We start from the raw sequence: 19,894 nt of genomic DNA on the forward strand, positions 1-19,894 counted from the left end.
ATTAGATCTTAGTTGGAAATGGTAAGCAAATATTCTTAGAGCTCGATTATAGAAAGATAGTGAAAAACTTCTTTAATAAAGAAATATATCTTTAAAATTTTTCTTTTGTTTCTACCTCTTTATATTGCTTAGACTGATTTCTGACAGCAATTTTATGAATTTTAATGCTTAATAAGATGTGAATAAAAGAGCTTTTAATAGTAAATATGCTGTTAAATTATATATATATGGCAAAAAGTCAAGAAGTACTCAATAAAAAATTCCCTTCTTGTTCAAGATGTTAAATAACATGTTTATCAATATTATGCTAGCTTTTCAGATGTGTGTAAAAGAACGTATTATTGAATAAAGTCTTTATTATGCAGTGTATAACTTATGTGAATATGAAAAAATAATCATGGTGATCTTTATTGAAAATAATTTGTTATTTTTGGGTGAGTATCAGAAATAATGACTGTTATTACAGCTCTGATAGTTATAAGCGGGCGACCAGAAAAATCTTTAAAAATCCTCATCCCTTGATAATATTTTTAATCATGCTGCATACAAAGTAACATTGCTATAGAAAAATACTGCTATGTAGATATGAAGATCAGTGAAAAGATATTATCAATGTTAATAGCTTTTATGGTCTGTTGTAAATGAGTATTCACTATGGGAAAAAATGGCGGTTTTTTGCTTTTGTGACTATGTTTTCGGCCTATAATAGTTAAAAAATCACTAAAAATCCAATTTGAAACTAGAAAATCTCTGTTTTTTGAAAAGGTTGACAAAAAGCAAATTGACCACCTAAAATTAAATCTCCTGATAGACAAAAGTAAGCTTTAACTACAGACTTTACATTTTTAGTAAATGTAGATTGCATTTGATGACTATTAAAAGTCAGAAGAAAAAGAGAAGAAAATATCTAAACTTTCTGCTGAGAGAATACAATATGTTAAGACAATTTGAAAAAAAAATGTATTACAAAAAAAAACAAATTATAGGTCTGCAAGAGAACCAAGTGACAATTTTGGGCCGCGGTTAAGCTCTGGCCACACTATGTATGTTGTTGTTGTTGTTGTTGTATTTATAGTTGCGTCCAACTTCACCAAACCAACCAATTCTTTGACATCTGCCAGATGAACTACCTTTGGCTTCATTTACCCATTGTTAACAACTGGTATACTATTTACCAAACAGACTGCCACAATCTCTACAAGAGCAAGCAGCCACCTCTTGTTATTGAGCTTGTGCTCAAAGAAGACAACAACTTTTCTGAAGAAATCCTTGTAAACTGGGGAGTATGTAGAATTTATGTTGCGGTTTTCATCAATCTGAATCTGTAATCTGATGTTATGTACCTCCCTTACATAATTTTGGTTGAGTGCAGAGTCAATCACACAACCATTGACAAATGCCTTGCGGCTAGTTTATATAGCTGCTTCAATCATACTACACTCTTCCCCCTTTGATTCATAGAAGTCTTCAAGAAGTTTCGAAAGACAAGAAATGCCTTCAAAACTGTCTCGGATCATTCTATTCCTCAAAGGCCCCCAGAACTCAATATCAGACCCAGCACCAACATGCTCACCCTCATCTGTCAACGGCCAACCAGCAGTGGAATCTTCATATTGTAAGTGTTGTGCTGCTTTTGCTTCTGTAATCATGACAGTGGCTCTGGCCTCTGCTTGTCATATTTGTGCTAAGCCAAGCATGATATTGCCAGCATTAACATTTATAGCAGAATTACTCTTGATAGCCCTTGAGTATTCACCAATTGCCTGTTCCACGGATCTGGCACTATATTCACGAGGTGGGCCATATGCATCAATCATAAGAGGATAGTGCTGAAGAAGATGCTGGTTTATAGTGAAAATATTGATTTTGATTTTTCCACTTGTAAGCAGTGATTCCAGGTATATGTTCCATATTTCAAGTTTACTGAAGAAAAATAGTTAGAATAAATAATAGAATAACACATAACTTTTACTAAAATATACCTTTTGATAGAGGTCTGTTCCTCTGCTGATAACTCCCAGCTCATGAGTAGGTTATATGCTTGAACCAAGCCAAGTAACACATTCCAGGCAGTTGCATCTCCAATACGCTCTGCCACCAGCATAGAGACAACAAACAGAAGAAAGTCTGCCCAATTGATGGCCTTGAATGACCCGGGGTTCTTGTATACATTTCTCTAATTGCCATGGAATGATGTAGGGATAGTATTTCTTGTTTTGTACATTGCTGTACTGATCTCCTTTCGAACACTAGAATAAAGAGCAAAACAATGGTCTGTTCCATAGGTACCAGAAACCAAACCCCAGACCTGCTTGCTTATTCCATGGCAAAGTCCATTCATCTCATCGAGGGCAAAAAACAATGGTCCAGAGAATACCTTCAATGTTGCCAGAGGGGATTGTCCGTTTAACCCTTTGCAGCTGAATGCACTGGCCTGGGCAAAGTTCTGAAGTATTGTCCGTGCTTGGGACATTGGCCGACAACATGACAGATATGGCAACTGTCTTTGCTCATATGTCCAGAATGACATGCCAAATTTGCTAAGGCGGGAATGTCACCAGTGACTATTAAGACATGTATCTTGGCACGAATGGTCTCATTTGGTGTCTTGACGACCATCCCTTTGCTCTTCAACACCAGGAGCTCTTTCATTGTTGGTTCCATGAACGACCAGAAATTGGCAGGTGCGTCTGGACCTGAGATCATTGCGATCTGGAGCATTCTGCTTCTCTCATACCAGACCATGGGATTCAGGTTAAGAATGGTGGCATGGAGGATCGTTACAGAACCAGGAACATTGTGTGGCATGAATCCATCAACAGACAACGAAATTGCAATGTCATCTTTTCCGGAAAACAGATGTTTCGCTTGCTGGTAAACCTGGCCATCAAACACATTGGTTTTACTTCCATCCGAGCTTGACTCATGATTATGGTGGTAATGCATATCTGCTCTTGTATTCTCATTGGCTAACGCAAGAGCCAGTTGTCTTGCCAATGGAAGCTGTATCATTGTGGCAGCAGCAACCAGATTACCACCCTCGGTTTCTCCACGTCTTGTTTTGTACCGGCTTTGTCCACAGTTGGAGCACTCAGTCTGGGATGGACTGGTAAAAAGCATACATCCCCTCTGACAGATATCATGGACTATCTCTTCAACATCAGAGAAACACTTCAAAAGCTTTTTGCCAAGATGAGGAATATATGCTCTGTATGTAATACAAGTCAACGTTTCCAAAATGCTGTTGAAATGCTTGACTATCATTTCATGGGCATTGCGGAAGATACCAAAATCCTTAATGATCTTGAGAAACTCAAAGTTCTTTGCATCGTCTTTGTCAGGGGTAGGTGCAGACTGACTGAAGTCAAAAACCAAAGGAGATGTTTTGTTTTCAATGATATCCATGTCATTGCCAAGTTCTGCATTATACTTTAATAAGATAAATAATAATTAGCATTATATAATAAGACATGTATATATATCTTATCATAGACTCATCATTATCATCATTACTGAAGATATTCATAATTGGATCATTGTTATCTTTGCTGTTGAGTGTATCCATGATCTGATCTTCGATTGCATCAGCACGCTCTCTGCTTGTTTATGAAGATAACAATATAATTAATTACACTTTCTAATAGTATGTATGTAATTTGTAGTCTTACTCGATAGTGTCGCTCGAGACAGTGTTCAAAACAACACTGACTTGTCCAGGAACAGGCGTGGTCTGTGAAGTCTGGATATCATTATTGTTGTGAATGAGTATTGATTACTGCTGAATCTGAGAGTAAGACTGAAGGATAAAATAATATCCTCAGCTATTCCAGTCAAACGGATCTCCCTTTATGATATTATCTAATACACAGATCATCATACACATAATTGATTATTTATTATTATCACCATGACATGGGATATACAAATACATATACATTATATATATGGCATCATTATATTTCATCTACATATTTCTTTTATTATACAAATACTTAATTGAGAGACTACAACTACAACTATCTAATATTATGAAACATTACCCGAGTATCTGGGTCGGAATACTAAAATATTACCAATAGCATAAATGCTCTTCTTTACCAAAACTCTTGGACTGATCTGACTGGAGAAGTATCATATCAATTGGTCTTTCCGGATCTTTCCAGAAGAACAATACTCCTGGAATATGACTCATCGTGATAAAGATTACTTAAGCACACACTGAATTACAAATTAGAAAAACATATAAATATCAGTAGATAGTTCCGTGTAGAAAGAGAATCGAATTTTATCATTCTTTACTTTTCTTTTGAAATAAACAACCTACACAAGTTCTCACAAATGCTTTCGTCTATATTATATTTTGCTTTATTTTCTCCCCACAACAATTATGTCTTCTATGATGGTTCTTAAAGCATTGAGCTCTACAACTCTTAGCTTTTTTTAAATTGGTGTGGCGCTCTTTGCATTGATTGCATTGGTAACTATCAAGAATTGAATTTGAAGACATTTTTAGGTTGGAAATAAACACTTAAGAATAAAGGTATGAATATTGATAATTCCTTTTAAATAATATGACTTTATACTTAATAGTGTTGAGATTTGTATAGACTTAATGACTACAAGTAGGCAATGACATAGATGATACAAATATAAACTCAGGAACAGAAGCTAAAACATTGTGTAATAGCTGTTATTAGAACTACAGTAACCCAATAATAATATTGGCTGGACCAATAGGTTAAACGCATTTATATGAAACTAATAATAGACAATAGAAAATTTTTTTGGCCTTTATCTTTCTTTCACAATAATTCTTTTTCTCAGGTAAACCAAACTCTCAACATGAATAGCACAGATAACAATTCCATCTCTTTGCTATACGTCATGTACAATGAGATACTATTTTTGAAGGCAGGCCAAGAAAAGTTCAAACTTGAAATGAAGGCACAGATCGAAGAGTTGAAGCTCGAAATGAAGACAAGCATCAAAGATTTGAATTTGGAGATTACTGCTCTTCAGAGCCAACTGGAGAATAGAAACATTTCCAACCAACACACTTCGCCTTCTGTATCTCCTATTGTAAGACAAAAAATAAAACGAGTTGAATATATATTAATATGTCATTTAATAGTCTAGTGCTAATACTATCTGCAAACCAGTGAGCATATTCCGTGAAATAACTTTAAAGCATATCTTCAAGATGATAAGTGAAGACCTTGGCATTGAAGTAACAAGTAACAAAAAGGCCACACTCAATATGTGTACAAAGCTTATATGTGATGATATGGCTGCCCATCCTTCGGTGATCGCTCTTGGTCCTAATCCTAGCTGGGGGTCTATACCAGTAGCACTTAAGAAAGAAATGTGTGCCAGGCATGCAAATATAATGAAGGATTCTGGTATAGACTTCACTAGATGTCTCGGAAACTGGGCATCAACTGCAAGAGTTGCACATCTCTGGAGGGACCGCCATAAAAGATTACAGTCTCATAAGTAATCCGGTGTAGTGGAATTGAATAGGATATTTTACTATGAAAACCTAGAATATTAAATAGTAAATAGCCAATAAAATAAACAATATTATTTATTTTTCTGTCATAACAACCAATAAAAATGATTAATAAAAATGATCTTCTATTGTAATAAACAATAAAAATTTGTATTTATTAAAATGATCAAACATTTACATGTATATTATGTAATAAAAAACTGTTTTCATAAAAGTAACATTAAAAAAAAATTACTAGTGTCCAATAGAATTCCTTTCTAAGCTAAAGTATTAAAGTAATAAATGACATTTAAGAGAGTACTCAATAAAAGTAATTGATTATATAATATACTTTATACAATAAAAAATGAAACACTGTCCAATAGAAGAGCCAACAAAAGAGAATCAGAAAGCGGAGATCTGGAATATGTATTTAAACTCCAGGGGGGCAAAGTGGATATTTGGCAAAAAACCGCCACAAAGCTGCCTTGTCAAACCGTCATAAAGCAGCCATAAAACCCCACTTTTTTTCCCGTAGTGATTGACTACTGCTGTAATTGAGAATAAGTCTGAATAAAATAATATAAGGCCTCAGCTATTCCAGTCAAAGGTGTCTACTGATTACTTTATTACTTAATACACAGGTTTAGTGTGCATGATAGTGATTATATTTCATATGATGATATCACTATAATATGGGATACATCAGTGGATTGTTATAAGTATAATTATAGCCCATAAACATATTTACTTTCAATGTTAATACTTCATTGGGACTACACACATTTATATAATTAATCATACATTAATTATCCCAAGATCACGTTGCTCTGATTAAGGCTCAGATAGGATCGATTACCTGACCTCAGTCATATAATTTTCCTGATCCAAAACAATACAAATAGCAGTAGTAATTCAGTGTAGGAACATCGTCAAATTTTGATACCAAATCTTGTTCAATAAACAAACCCTACACAAGTTCTGACAAATCTTTGTTCCTCGTTTCAAATCTTGAATTCTTCCTCTTACAACTTCTTAAAAACTTCAACTATTACAACATGGTCCATTACTAATCAAACTTCATTTTGATCATAATTAGACTTGCATCATCCAGCCCATTAAAGATATAAATACTCAGAATAAAAGTATTGATATATTGTAAAAAGAAACAAATACAAAGCTTTGTATTATTTCATGTTCATTCAATATCAAAGATATGTTATTTAAAATAAATTCGTTCAGATCACAAACACTAAAGTTCTTTTTTCCTTCTTTTTTTCTTTCTTTATATATAGGTATAAATTATTTCAGTTATTACTATTGTTTTTTACTTCTTTCATGCAATATTTTTCAAGTAGTTAGCAAATTTTTAAAATATATTAAAATACTTAGACATGTACTAGGGCATCTTTTACCCCAAAATTTTCAACTTGAGAAAATAAAATAAAAAGTGTTGACTATAATTTCAGCAGAATTCTATTTTTCAATAAAGCTTTTTTTAATAAACTTGAGTATATATAACTTCCTAATAAGGATATAATCTCTGGATGTACAGGAAAAAGCATTGTAACACTAATGGTTAAATACTGGATTTTTATTTGCCAAAACAAAGTTGTAAGAGCTGTGTTTCAAATTCTGTCATTTCTTACAGTAATTATCTTAACAATTTTTAAGATATTATCTACAGTATACAGACCTGAGGTCCCCGCATGTCTCAAGCCATCTAATTTTTTCATATTGGAGAGTGAAAAAAAAGTGAGTAATACTCACAATTGGTTTTTTTTCTATGTAAATTGCAAGAATTACTCACAATAGTTCGAGGTTTGGGTCTAAAATCAAGAAGACATTTAAATGGACCAATAAACTACATAGAATAGGGACTTAATAGGAATTACTAGCACAACAATTTTCTTTTGGAGAAAAAAAGTGGTATTCATATATTAAATTGGCTTTAATAAAAAATACAAAAGACGTATAAAGATGATTTAAAAGAAATAATTGATAGTAAAGATGTGTTGAAACCTTGATATTTATATAATAAATATCTGCCAAGAACTATATATTGTCTTTATAGACTTGATGGATAGTTAATTATAAAAAATAGAAGCTGTGGCAGGTGTGTGTACAAGAAAGGAAAGTCTAAAGATAGCTACAATATACATGTCTTTTAGATATAAAATACTTATTTTTGGGAGTGTGGCACAATGGCTTTTAGGAACCAATATTAATAAATAGTGGCTGGAATGTTAAGGCTTTAACTATCTGACAGCTCACGTCTTAATCTGATTACATTTCCACTGCATTGATTGGTACATTTGAATATAACATTGAGCCATAATTTAATATCAAAAAGTATAAATACAAGACAATTTCTTTTTTTCTTTACATCCTTACTATTTATAATAAAATACCCTCGACATCTCCATCATGAACTACACAGAAGCCAGCTCCTCTACCCAAACCAATGTACTAAACAATGAATACTATCAGTGCAACATGGAAAACTGGCTGACTATGCAGCAAAACAGCGAGATGATTGTCACCAAAAACCAGCTGTTCCGCTCCAAGAACACAATTCATGCATATCTAGCAAAGCAGAAAGAGTGGATGGTAAGTTGAATAAAGTACCACTTCTTCATGATTAAATATGTCACTATTTTTTCATTTATCTAATGTAATGTATGAAAATTAGAATTGGTGTGTTGAAACAAAAAAAATTGCTGATGGCACAATTGTCTCTGATGAAAAAGTCGCCTTCTTTCTCACTGATTTTGTCATGGTTTGTGACCGCAAGTTCAAGAGAAATGATGATGACACCCCTGTTCCTTTTGGAAGAGAGTCAATTCAGGCTTACGTTAAGGCAATAACAGACATTTATTACCAGCAAGTAGCTTTGGACTTGAACAAGAACCTCCATTCTAGAGAACCAATTGTAAGACAGTTTCTAGACACAAACACAAAGAAGGAAACAAAGTGCAAGAGAGTAGAGTATAAAGACAGAGAAAAAAACACACTCAACAATAGATATACAAAAAACGAACTTCTTCTTCTCAGTCAGTACTTCCTCGAGCAAGATAGTACAGTGGGAGTTAGAAATCATCTTTGTTTTCTTATGAGTCATGCAATGTTATTGAGAAGTAAAACTGCCTTTGGTACTTAATATCCCAACCTTTTCAAAATGGAACTAGAAGATCAAGATGTTTCTCCATGTGTTGCATTAGTAGCTACAATTACATATGAAAAAACCAACAAGAATGGAAAAATCCAATACGGATCTGCTCTTTGCCACGCCAATAAAGAATTATGCCCTATTGGTGCACTAGCTCAACATTTTTTTTCCAAATTCCACTATGAAAACAAACCGTTTGTTGATTTTTCTATACGCAAAACATGGTACAACAGCTACTTGTTTCCCAATCAAAATAAAAGCAAACCGATGAGTTACAACAAGCAATCAAAAGCATACAAGTTGGCATTTGAAGCAGTTGGGATCAGCTCATCTAAAGTTATCTATATCAACCAAAAGAGTGCCATCAATATGGTATCCCATCAAGACGTCTCCAGTGATCAACAAAGACAAGTTGGTAGATGGGGATTGGACTGAATGGTGGAATGTTATCTTTCTGATCTTCCTGTTGATGCAATCAAGGTTCTAGCCAGATTTTCTATTTGCAGAGGAGACTATTTCCTTGACCGTGCCACCGTCACTCTCTTAATTGAGTTGCAACAAATGATATTCCCAAGCATTGAATCATGGAAAGCTAAATTCCACAAGAAAGAAGTTGAAGATGACATCGCTGGTCCCAATTTTTTGGATCTTTTGGCCTATTTAAGGATCGGTTTTCTTCTGATAAGAAAATAGCAATAGTGCTTGGATAAATGTTCTTCTTTAATAATTTATAAAAATAGGACTCTGTGGTTTTGTGAAAGAAGTACCCAAACTATTACTTGTGGATAAGTGAAATATTTTTGACAAGCCTATACCAAGAGTTTGAAGCACAACTTTCTGGTGCCATTGGTAAATCAATCAAGAAGTTTCAAGTGAGCGACCGTATTCAATTTTTTGCACCAGAGATAGCTGTTGCTATGCGAGCCAGATTTGATGCAATGATCAGCTCCTTCAATACAATGCAAGCCCAAACCCAATTTGAATTTGCAAATGCCAGAAGTGTAGGCCTAGAGACTAGAAATGTACTAGTTGAAACCTTTTTACAAGTTTCGTTTTGTCTATGCAATGATCCTTCTCAAATCCGACAATGCCTTGAAAATGTCTTACAGACACAATCTCCCACGTCCTCTGGCCACACTGCTCCTTCTGTTCCCTCCTTTACTTCTGCTTCCCTTGGTCCCTCAGTCCGGTTTGCCCTGTCTGCTACCTCAAGCTTTACCCGAGTTACAAATCCAGACAACAATGAAGAGATAGCACCATATTATAAAATGAGCCAAAAAATTTTAACTGTAACAGATATGTGGTGCGAATATTCTGTTGGAATATCTGGGAGCCCATCAATTAGATTTCTTGAACAGAACTTCAGGGCAAAGTGGAGAATCTATGGTGATAACAGAACAGAATCACAATTCTTTAGCAGAAGAGTTCATATATATAATGAGGTGGAACGGCTTGCTAAAGAAAGACATTTGACAGAAGAAGAGGTTGCTTTGCTTGTTGAGAATAAGCACTGTGATTTAAAGATATCTTTAAATGAACTTACAAAAAGAATTGCTGATAGCAGCATTACCTTCTAAATAAACATCCCATGTATACATACATACATACATATTTAATACTTTCCATTTAATTTAGTCTTTTTTTCTTTTATAATTTTATACAATTCTTCAATAAATTTTTTCTCTTATGCTTTTAAAGTTAATATAATATGATCATTATATCTTTGTATTTAATATTATTATTTCATAATATCTTTTATACGATTCTCCCTAACAATCTTTATCAAAAATAATAATGTATCTTGTCAGTTTCAAATTTCTCTAATACACTTCAAAAAGTCAAATTCTGCTCAAAAAAACTTAGTAAAACTGCTACACAAAAAAGTCTGATTTTCAATTTTTTCCCAAAAAGAAATTATTCTACCCTGTGTCTTTCACCAACTACAAATTGAAGAGACGCCATCGAAAACCATGCTTGTGCCCAAATAATACCCACTCAGTACTGACTGTAATAATTATTAACCCAATTACTTAATTATTTATATACATTTTATGCTGACAAGATGATAGCTACTATACTATCCCAATATGAATATGGTTTTATATATGATAAATTCAATATCCGAGTGTCTGAATTACTACAGAGTAGAATAGAAGATGAACAGCAATCTTATGGAAACAACATTTTCAGGATGGTGCATAATCTTTTCTACTGGACTAATTTGTTGGGACTACTTGTCCAAGGTCTGAGATCTTTTCTTTAATCCTTCAGGGCAAAACGATGTGTCCTGAAATTCTTAACTCAATATTTAAATATAAAACCTTCTTTTCTATTCTATACTCATCTCATAAGAGCTACTAATCGATTGCATTTAAAAATATATTTTTTTGAAAATAGTAAAGAGATTACTTTGCTCATTGCATATTAGCAATTAGAAAGCATGATGTTAATAAATATTCTTTAGAAATTACTTTAATATGCATTTTATCAATAAATAAATTCACTTTTTCAATGGAAAGAAACATTATCCTGTCAAACAATCTCTTCCTGTCTCACCAGTTAATGATTACAGTGACATGACAATGACAATTTCAAAGATGCAGGAATATGCACTTGTAACTAGAGATAGTAAACCAACTCGAGTGTATTTGAAGTGTGCCAAGGACAGTCATTATAAGAACACACAGAATATTGAAGATAGCAAACGCAAGAGAATTCCATCTAGTAAAAAGACTGGATGTCTCTATCTCTTGAAAATATCATAGAAGAAAGCTTCTAAAGGATATCTTCTTTTGAAAGCCACTAATAAGATTGAAGGCTACTACAATTACCCTCTTGATGATGACTGCCTGGAATTCATCTTGAAAGGTCGTTCATCAAAGGTTACTGTTGATGATGCTAGAGAAATCATAAAGCTTGTTAAGATCAAAACTAAGACTTGTGAGATCCAAAAGGCAATCAATGAAAAGGATAATGTCAGCCACAAGCTGTATGTGAATGACATTAACAATATCAAGGCTGCTTTTGCTCATACTACTGCTTCCACTTCTCAGGATACAGATACTGAACTCATTAAAACCATGGAAGCTAAGGGATATCTTGTACGCTATTATACCAGCAAATATGAGTCTCTTGAAAGAGTATTTTTCTTGCACTTAAAGATGCTAGAAAGAGCTCATCGCTTCTCAGAAGTCATAGCTGTTGATGCCACCTACTCAACCAACAATTTGGAAATGACTCTTGTATGCATGGAAGGCGTCTATAACCTCGGAAAGACACTTTTAAATCGTTTCCCATTGCCTTCGTCTGAGTTTCGAATGAGAAACAAGAGACCTGCATTTGGTTCTTTGAGTAGCTCAAGGTACTTGTTTTTGAGAACAAGAAAAACAGTTCTTCATTTGTAACAGACAAATTTATGATCTTAATAGATACACTTGACATTGTATTCATAAAAAAATATCAAATTGCTATGCTACTGGCATATGTTGAAGAGTGTTGAAAAAGTCTTTGCTAGAAAAATCAAGTCAGTTGCAGAGAAAGACATTCTTATGGAGTATTTGAACTCTATGATTCACAGCAGTATGAAAAGAGATTTTGAGGTTATGTTGATGAAGTTCAATGCAGTATCTTCTGGTTGTGAAGTAGACAAAGAATGGTTCAAGATAGATGCATTGATTTACTTTGCTGAAAGATAGATAAAGTTCTAGAAGAAGTGGGCAGGATACCTGACCAGCCAGAAAATGCATTTTGGGTGTATAACTACCCAGAGAGTTGAGAGCACACATCAAGCTTTGAAAAGAGAAATATCAGCAATTTCGTCTTTAGGGCTTGCATTTGAAGCTGTCAACTCCTATGTAGGCAGGCTCGAAAGAGACTTCAATACTATAAAAATCAGGGAATTGACAACTGTTGATGTCTTGGTTGGCCGCAACAAGCAGCTTTCCAGGCTTTTTATGAAAGTCTCTAAGAGAGCATTGCTTGTTATTGATCAAGAACTTTGCTTGATCAATAGAGATGATGAATTTTGTTATTGCAAAAACAGGTTTGAGTTTGGCTTGCCCTGCAGACACTCGCTGCCAGCTGGAAGGGAGCTCACCCTTGATGATGTTCCTGAAAGATAGATCATAAACCCTGTTCCAAAAGAGACATCCTTTGAAGAAAGTCGTATAGCACATGTCATTACGAAGAGGTCAGAAGAGTGAATGCAAGATATAGTAAAGCTTGAAGTTCTTTTCCGTTCTTGTGAGGGCAGCCAGCAAGTGACCAACCTTCTTCAAAAGATCAAGAAGGTTACTTCTAGATTCAAAGGCAAAACTGGGTACCCTTTGATTAACTTGCAAGCCCCAGAAAAATTAAAAATCCTGGCAGAAGAAAGGGTGATGCACGTCCCAAAGACTTTGGTTGGGCAAACTGGAGGAAGATCAGTGTTTTGTCTGGTCATGTAAGATAAAAATATAACATAACAAAGTACTAATATGTACCTTGAAATACTAGGCTGGCCTTAAGGCAATGGTTAGGTTAAGAGCTAGAACAAGAGATGGAAAGCCTGCAGCTACACAAAAAACAAAAAACAATAAAAAACAAAACAAAAGAAAAAAAGAGCCTTTTGATCTAGGTAAGATGCTTTTTTATTTTATATACAGTTGCGTTTATGAAAAAAAAATCTTGTCATATATTTACATACATTTTTTAGTCAATGCTACCAAAAACAAAATAAAACAAATCAAAAAAGAGTCTCTCGACCCAGATAATATGTACTTTTATTTTACAGTGTAATTGAATTCATGAAAAGAAATCTAGTCTTATAATAATATGCTTTTTAGTCAATGCCACCAAAAACAAAACAAAAAATAAAACAAAAGTCTCTCAACCCAGATAATATTCTTTCTCATATTTCAGTATAATTGAATCCATAAAGAGAAATATTATTGTATACTTATATGCTTTTTAGTTGATGCCACAAAAGAAATAGGGTTTAAAAGACCTGCTACAGCTCAAGAAAATTACCAGTATGACTATCACACATCTGTTAGCAAGAGGGTTAAATTTCAGCCTGGTTTTCCTGTCTCTCATGAGATAGTCAATGATGTTAAGGGTGGGTTTAACTCTACTGCTGATGGGTGGTATGCTTTTCAGGTCGTTGCCTATTTGATCTATAAAGATTAAAAAAAGTTCTCTTTTGTCAAAAGATATATGCTTGCAACCCTTCCAAAACACAGCAGCATTTATGTCAGCACGTTTAGAACCAATGTCAAGCAATTAGAAGACATTATAAAGCATGGTTCTGATCTCTGTATTACCAACTCCAACTCCAACTCCAACTCCAACTCCAACTCCAACTTCATCCCAGCGTGTTTAGAAGTCAATATGTGATTTAGCACACCCGACTGTGCTCAACTAGCTGCGGGCACCTATAAGTGATCAGTCTGCATCTACTCAGACAATCTCACCACCCCTTCTGTATTGTTTCTTCCCTTTGTCCTTCCCAAAAATCTATCAAAACATCAACAACCTCTGACTTTCAATCATGTTAACAATAAGCACTGGACAACAGTACATCTCTCCCGCAATGTCTCAAGAAAATGGTGAACCATTCCTGAGTTATTCTTTTTGGGTTGTGTCAGAAACCAGATTCTTAACAACTTTGATACTTATTGGAACAAGTTTATAGAGTTCAATAAGTATGATCGTAGAAATGTCATGCTCTCTTTTCTTTCCAATCAAGAGGAATCTATTGATCTCATTATAATATAATCTTTTTTTCTTCTTTTTTTCTTTTATTTTTATTATATTTTTCTTTATACTTCATTAGCTAGACAACTTATTATTTATATACTCATTTACTTTTATATTCTATTAGCTAGACAATCTTTTTTTTTATCTTTATAAAGCTTATCAATCTGCTTCTTTGCATCAACATAAGCTATCTATCACTTGTGAGTTAAATAACTCTCCACTCTGTTTTTTCATAGAAATCATTTGTGAGAAATACTTTATCCTACGAGTTACATATATATCCAGCAAATTAAAAAGCATAAATGTTGGGTGGTATTATACTGATTGAGCCAAATTATTTTCAGATATATTATATTATACATTTGTATCAATCTATTTCACAAATTCAAATGTTGGCTCTCTATAACTTTGGATCTAAGTAGTATATAGATATATGTATATGTGTTAGAAGGTTTAGTTGAATTGAAAATCTAAATCATGAGAAAACTAACATAATATCTCAAAAATTTGCATTTTTTCAATAAAATAAAATATTAGCAGTAGACAGGTGAAAATATTTTTCAATGTGAGTTTGTCTAGGTCTTGTGCATTTTAGCATAGTGGCAACCCAAGAGAGCTGCTGCAGAAGAAATAAGAGAAAAAACAGAAATATGACTGATAAAACTAGCTAAGGGGAAGAGAAAGAATAATACAGATTAAAATAAGAGAGGCAGAGAGGAGGGGCAAAGACAGGACAAGAAGAAAAGACTATAAGCAAGCTTATTTATCCTATAACCATGGCAGTGGCAGTGTCAATGGCACTGGCTTGGGGGCCAGATGGAAGGTTTCGGTCTTCCAGATACTGCTCAAGGCCGACTGGAGGGAGGCGAAGAGAGCTACTTTCCACTATACAAAAGTGCCTCATGACACTTTTGCCCAGTGGGGCAGGGAGGCGAAGGCAGAGAGCAAGAAGACATTGGCAGTATAGCTTGTATGCAAGCTGTTGGCGTTCCTGCATGTGTTTGTGGGCATGCACCAGATCAGCAATGATCTAATGGTCCAAGGGATCAAAATCTGTCTTCACAGACATGCCAATGTCTGCGAAGAGCTGGGTGATCTTGTCCTTGAAGTCGTTGTGCACAAGGAGGAAGAGAGTGCTGCATTTGGGGAACGCAATGTCCAAGACACAGTACTGTTGGATCTTCAATATTCTCAAGAGTTTTCATACTTGAGAGTATTTGAGGTGGTGGCAGCAGGCCAGGTATACAAATGCATACTCAGATGGTTTACTTTTGGGTTACAGGGTGTAGGTAGCTTGAGCAGTGCTAAGCTTGGGCTGGTTGAGTTTCTTTCCCATTGCCTTCTTGGCAGCAGCCAGAAACATGGTGGGTGAGAGTGTGGAGATGGTGACAGGACCATGGGCAGAAGCTTCCACTGAGAAATGCTCAACAGGTCCAATCTCTGTAGGCAGGAGAGTAGTGGTGGTGAAGGTTGAAGCATCAGGTACTTGTATCTGAAGCTGAAGTTGGTTGTGTAGGAACTCTACGTGCTCATTTGCAATGCAGAGCTCCTCAGTAAGAGTGCTGTTATGTTCTTGAAATGCAATTGAGTGTTTTACAATTACATCTATCTTGCTAAGCAGATCTTTGTGCTGCTCTTTGTGTATAGCTGCGCGTGCAAGCGCCTCATCCAAAATTGCTTTTAGTTGAGCATACTTGGGGCTGCAAAATGTTTGGTCAGCCAACGATTTTCTCAGCCTAGACTGTTGAGGAGGAACTGTCTTAAAGATGTTTGTGTTGGTAGATTCCTTTGGACTCATAGCAACTTGATAAAACAGAGGTTGCTTAGGTTAGCAAGATTGGTGGGACAGGGATGGAGATAGATGTGTAGTTGATTTGTTGTTTTTGAGTAATACATTTTTTAAACAAAAATTAGCTTATGCAAATAAGGGTACAGTCAAAGCTCAATTTAGTAATATTTTTAGGAGTTGCCAAATCATATTTTTATTACTAAATCAAATGTATTTTTTCTTACTGAGATGCCTTTTTTATTATTGTTTGTACTCCGATTTGCGTAACTGTTGTTTTTATCATAGCAAGTTGCTGTGATATTTATTTTTATTATTATACAGTCAAAGCTCGATTTAATAATATTTGATTTAGTAATAATCGCGATTTAGTAATATTTTTTCAGCACTTTTATTTGCAGTCACATAGAGCAAATCTGCAATATTGCTAAAAAACATATGCGGAGTAAGAAAAATTCATTTGATTTAGTAATAGTAATACAATATGGCTTCTCCTAAAAATATTACTAAATCGAGCTTTGACTGTATATGTCAAGTCTAATAGTAATAAGAGCTATGAAATATATCAAAATACATTAAATACAAGACAATTATAAGCTAATGTCAAATATTTTACTATGGCGGAGAAAATGGTAACATGTTACCACTTTGGTAACATAACTGCTATTTTTTACTTAATAAAAAATGGCAGTTATGACTCTGTATAAGGCCAAAACAGGCACTGTTACCATTTTTTACATAGTAAAAAATGGCAGTTATTTATTATGTAAAAAGCCAAAACAAGCACTGTTACCATTTTTTTCATAATAAAAAATGGCAGTTATTTATTATGTAAAAAGCCAAAACAGGCACTGTTACCATTTTTTCAAAAAAAAGTCAAGTGTCCTTCCTTTCCTCTATTACATTCTTTCTTTTGTTCTATTGCTTTCAATTCTAGCACAACCTCTTGTTTTTCCTTTGCAGCTTTAACAGAATGGTCTGTTTTTTATTATACAATATTGAATCGGGTTTAATTGAATTGAATCTTTATTTCAATGCATGTTTTATTAAATGAAAATGATAATAATAATAGTAATAATGAAAAAACAATTCCATCGGCCACTCGCAATAAAAAATGGTTCTGTTTAGCTACTGCAAAACATATGCAGTAAAACAGTACTATTCAAATTGTATTTCATATACTTTGGGTATTCTAATATATCTTAGATAGCACTTATTATTTTTTACCAATTTCTACAAATATACTAATATTAGAGAAAAAACTTAAAATAAATAAATAGATATAATATTATTATAATGCTTACCTTTATATAATATGCTTACTTGTTCAGTAAAATAAGCATTTACTATAAGAATATATATATATATTAAAGAATGTATTAATATTTAATATCTATATATAAGAGAAGCAATAAAATATAAGCACTATAGAAAGTTGTTATCATAGAAGAAGAAAAACTTGAGTAAAGATTCAAGTTAAGTAACATGAAGCAAATTCGAATCTGATTCATACAACTAGAATGAGCATCTTGTTAGAAAGCTCAAAGTGTTTATTCTACTCAATATACTTACATATAATAGAATGGCTCCCAAGTATAATATTTCAGTACAAAAATATTACTATTATTTTTTTTCTCAAAAAAAAGGCTATATATTATTTCCTTTTATATTTGAATATAGCAGAATTGTAGATGCTGTACATTAGCTTCAAATTCTTGTAATCACAACATTAGCAATCATATGAAAGAGGTTGATAAATTTTTTGTATGAAAGAAAAAAGGAATAAAAAACATAAAAAGAAAAATGACAAGATAAGAAAAAAAATGCACTAAAGACAGACTAAAAAAATCAAACTCGGCCAATCACAGCAGCCAAACTACAATCTTCGACTTCTTTTGCGAGCAGGCTCAACACTTGCTGTGGGTGGAGGAGACCTACATAAAAGAGTAAGAAGTTTATATTAGTTTTGTATTAACAGCGAATGAGAAAAAGCAACAATGGTAACTTACAGCACATCTGCCATTATGGGCGACTCAACATCACCAGTTTCTGACATATCAGGAGAAGAAAGCGAAGAATCACTTATGTCTTGCTGTGTCTATAGCATAATAAAAGGAAACAATGTTAATTAAAGTTTACAATATATAGATTTGTTAATTGATAAACTTACTTTGTTCTTCTCTGCTGTTCTTGTCTTGTGCATCTGATTGTTGCTCTTGAAGCTTTCCCAAAGAAGGCTTCTTGCACACCACATTCTTTTACATTGGTGGATGTGCAATTCACTATTCTTTGCCAACCTCTCCAAATGCATCATTTAGTATTCCCTGTTTGTCTCTGGGATATTCTTCCATTCTTTTGAGGCCGCAGGATAGTCTTTGTCAATGATATCATGCTTTACCATACGGCCTAATGTTTTGAGATGCAGTCTTTTTACTGTCAAATCATGGTCTGAAAGAGGGACTAATGGAGGCAAAGGCTGCCCTTGTGGAACTTCTTTGCAGCGCGCCTTCCAGTCCTGCTCGTAAAGAATCTGAAGCAACAGATTGTATTTTTGTGCTTTGTTTTTTCCTTTGAACTTGCCACCAGTATTGATTACTCGCTTACTGAGCTGATCAGAGTACTCTGTGAGCTGGGCTCTTTTCAAAGACTCAGCAATGCGCTCAAGAGCTACAAAAAATGTATGACAATATTAATAAAGTAAATAAACATCTAAGCACAGAATATATATGACTTACAACTCTGCTCAATAATGCTTTGTTGCATTGTAGTTAGATCTTCCGCACTGACTGCTGGCGCAAATTAATTGCTGAATTGCATTTGAAGCTTGCGCAATGCTTGCTTGGTTTCAGCAAGATCAACCTCAATCTTTTGAATTGAGTTGAGGAGAGTTGTGTTAATATCAGACATGCTTAAGTTTTTTTTAGCTATAAGCAGTGAGTTGAAAAGAAAAGGTGATAGTTTAGACAAGTAGAATAAGAGCGATTTGAGTTTGAGAAAGGCAACGATTTATTACAAGCAATTGATAGCTATTTATATGAAAAAGATACAGACAGATGTACAAACAAAACATATAAAAGAAGGGATGCTTATGCACTTATATGTACCTGTCTGCACCTGTCTGCAGTAGCTCATGTGAACATGATACAGTCTTTTTGTGTCAACACAACAAAACTGTAAGAAATATAAAGATAAAATGAATTGGACTTTAAATCAATATTATATATATAAATCTTCATACTTTGCACCGTCTACATATTAAACGTTTTAAAGTATATGATATAATAATATAACTCTATACATATTGCAGATATAGCATGAAATTTGGTTAAAGTTCCCGATAACAAAACCCTGTACCAGTTAAAATTATAACTTTAAATATACTCTACAGTAGCTATATAACATCTGAACATCATATAGTTAATTGGCTCCTTTTTATCAACATTAAAGTAAATGTTATGATACTCAAGTCCATATCATACTTATTATCATTATCGACTAAAACGCGTTTTGATTGATGCTGTTATCAAAGGTAAAAATAATTTTAACTGTCATTACTATTATTTACCAAGGGGCATTTTTGACTGAAACCGTACATTTTTGAAAAAGGTGTGCTTTAACTTACATCGGCACTTTCAATTACTACCCCTTTTGATCAGTAGTGCTTATCTTGATGATGTCAGTAAAAGAGTATCAAACTATAGCCCTCATTATCTAT

The 19,894-nt window shown here is 33.9% G+C and overlaps 6 protein-coding genes across 6 annotated transcripts; 4 read left to right on the top strand and 2 right to left on the bottom strand.

Moving 5' to 3' along the window:
• Positions 1–4,842: 4,842 nt before the first annotated feature.
• PHYBLDRAFT_146911 (hypothetical protein) lies at positions 4,843–5,497 on the top strand (the record flags this gene model as incomplete). The annotated part of the gene is made up of 2 exons (XM_018431749.1): positions 4,843–5,079; positions 5,132–5,497. 2 exons carry the CDS (start codon positions 4,843–4,845, stop codon positions 5,495–5,497), a joined length of 603 nt encoding a protein of 200 aa, XP_018289966.1.
• A 2,418-nt stretch (positions 5,498–7,915) lies between these two features.
• On the top strand, positions 7,916–8,648 carry PHYBLDRAFT_73978 (hypothetical protein; the record flags this gene model as incomplete). The annotated part of the gene is made up of 2 exons (XM_018442959.1): positions 7,916–8,098; positions 8,181–8,648. The coding sequence occupies 2 exons, from the start codon at positions 7,916–7,918 to the stop codon at positions 8,646–8,648; spliced, it is 651 nt and encodes a 216-aa protein (XP_018289967.1).
• A 2,591-nt stretch (positions 8,649–11,239) lies between these two features.
• On the top strand, positions 11,240–12,778 carry PHYBLDRAFT_146913 (hypothetical protein; the record flags this gene model as incomplete). Its single annotated transcript, XM_018431750.1, has 4 exons — positions 11,240–11,381; positions 11,457–12,018; positions 12,151–12,298; positions 12,365–12,778. 4 exons carry the CDS (start codon positions 11,240–11,242, stop codon positions 12,776–12,778), a joined length of 1,266 nt encoding a protein of 421 aa, XP_018289968.1.
• An 81-nt stretch (positions 12,779–12,859) lies between these two features.
• Positions 12,860–14,030, top strand: PHYBLDRAFT_146914 (hypothetical protein; the record flags this gene model as incomplete). Its single annotated transcript, XM_018431751.1, has 5 exons — positions 12,860–12,975; positions 13,026–13,098; positions 13,152–13,272; positions 13,609–13,777; positions 13,847–14,030. 5 exons carry the CDS (start codon positions 12,860–12,862, stop codon positions 14,028–14,030), a joined length of 663 nt encoding a protein of 220 aa, XP_018289969.1.
• A 1,126-nt stretch (positions 14,031–15,156) lies between these two features.
• On the bottom strand, positions 15,157–16,191 carry PHYBLDRAFT_146915 (hypothetical protein; the record flags this gene model as incomplete). Its single annotated transcript, XM_018431752.1, has 3 exons — positions 15,157–15,423; positions 15,461–15,599; positions 15,674–16,191. 3 exons carry the CDS (start codon positions 16,189–16,191, stop codon positions 15,157–15,159), a joined length of 924 nt encoding a protein of 307 aa, XP_018289970.1.
• A 339-nt stretch (positions 16,192–16,530) lies between these two features.
• PHYBLDRAFT_169844 (hypothetical protein) lies at positions 16,531–18,942 on the bottom strand (the record flags this gene model as incomplete). Its single annotated transcript, XM_018436173.1, has 11 exons — positions 16,531–16,606; positions 16,687–16,732; positions 17,083–17,157; positions 17,407–17,412; positions 17,484–17,525; positions 17,752–17,765; positions 18,060–18,113; positions 18,189–18,277; positions 18,350–18,478; positions 18,578–18,846; positions 18,915–18,942. The coding sequence occupies 11 exons, from the start codon at positions 18,940–18,942 to the stop codon at positions 16,531–16,533; spliced, it is 828 nt and encodes a 275-aa protein (XP_018289971.1).
• Positions 18,943–19,894: the final 952 nt, after the last annotated feature.

The sequence above is a fragment of the Phycomyces blakesleeanus genome (genome assembly GCF_001638985.1).
Source record: "Phycomyces blakesleeanus NRRL 1555(-) unplaced genomic scaffold PHYBLscaffold_14, whole genome shotgun sequence".
Lineage (NCBI taxonomy): Eukaryota > Fungi > Mucoromycota > Mucoromycetes > Mucorales > Phycomycetaceae > Phycomyces > Phycomyces blakesleeanus.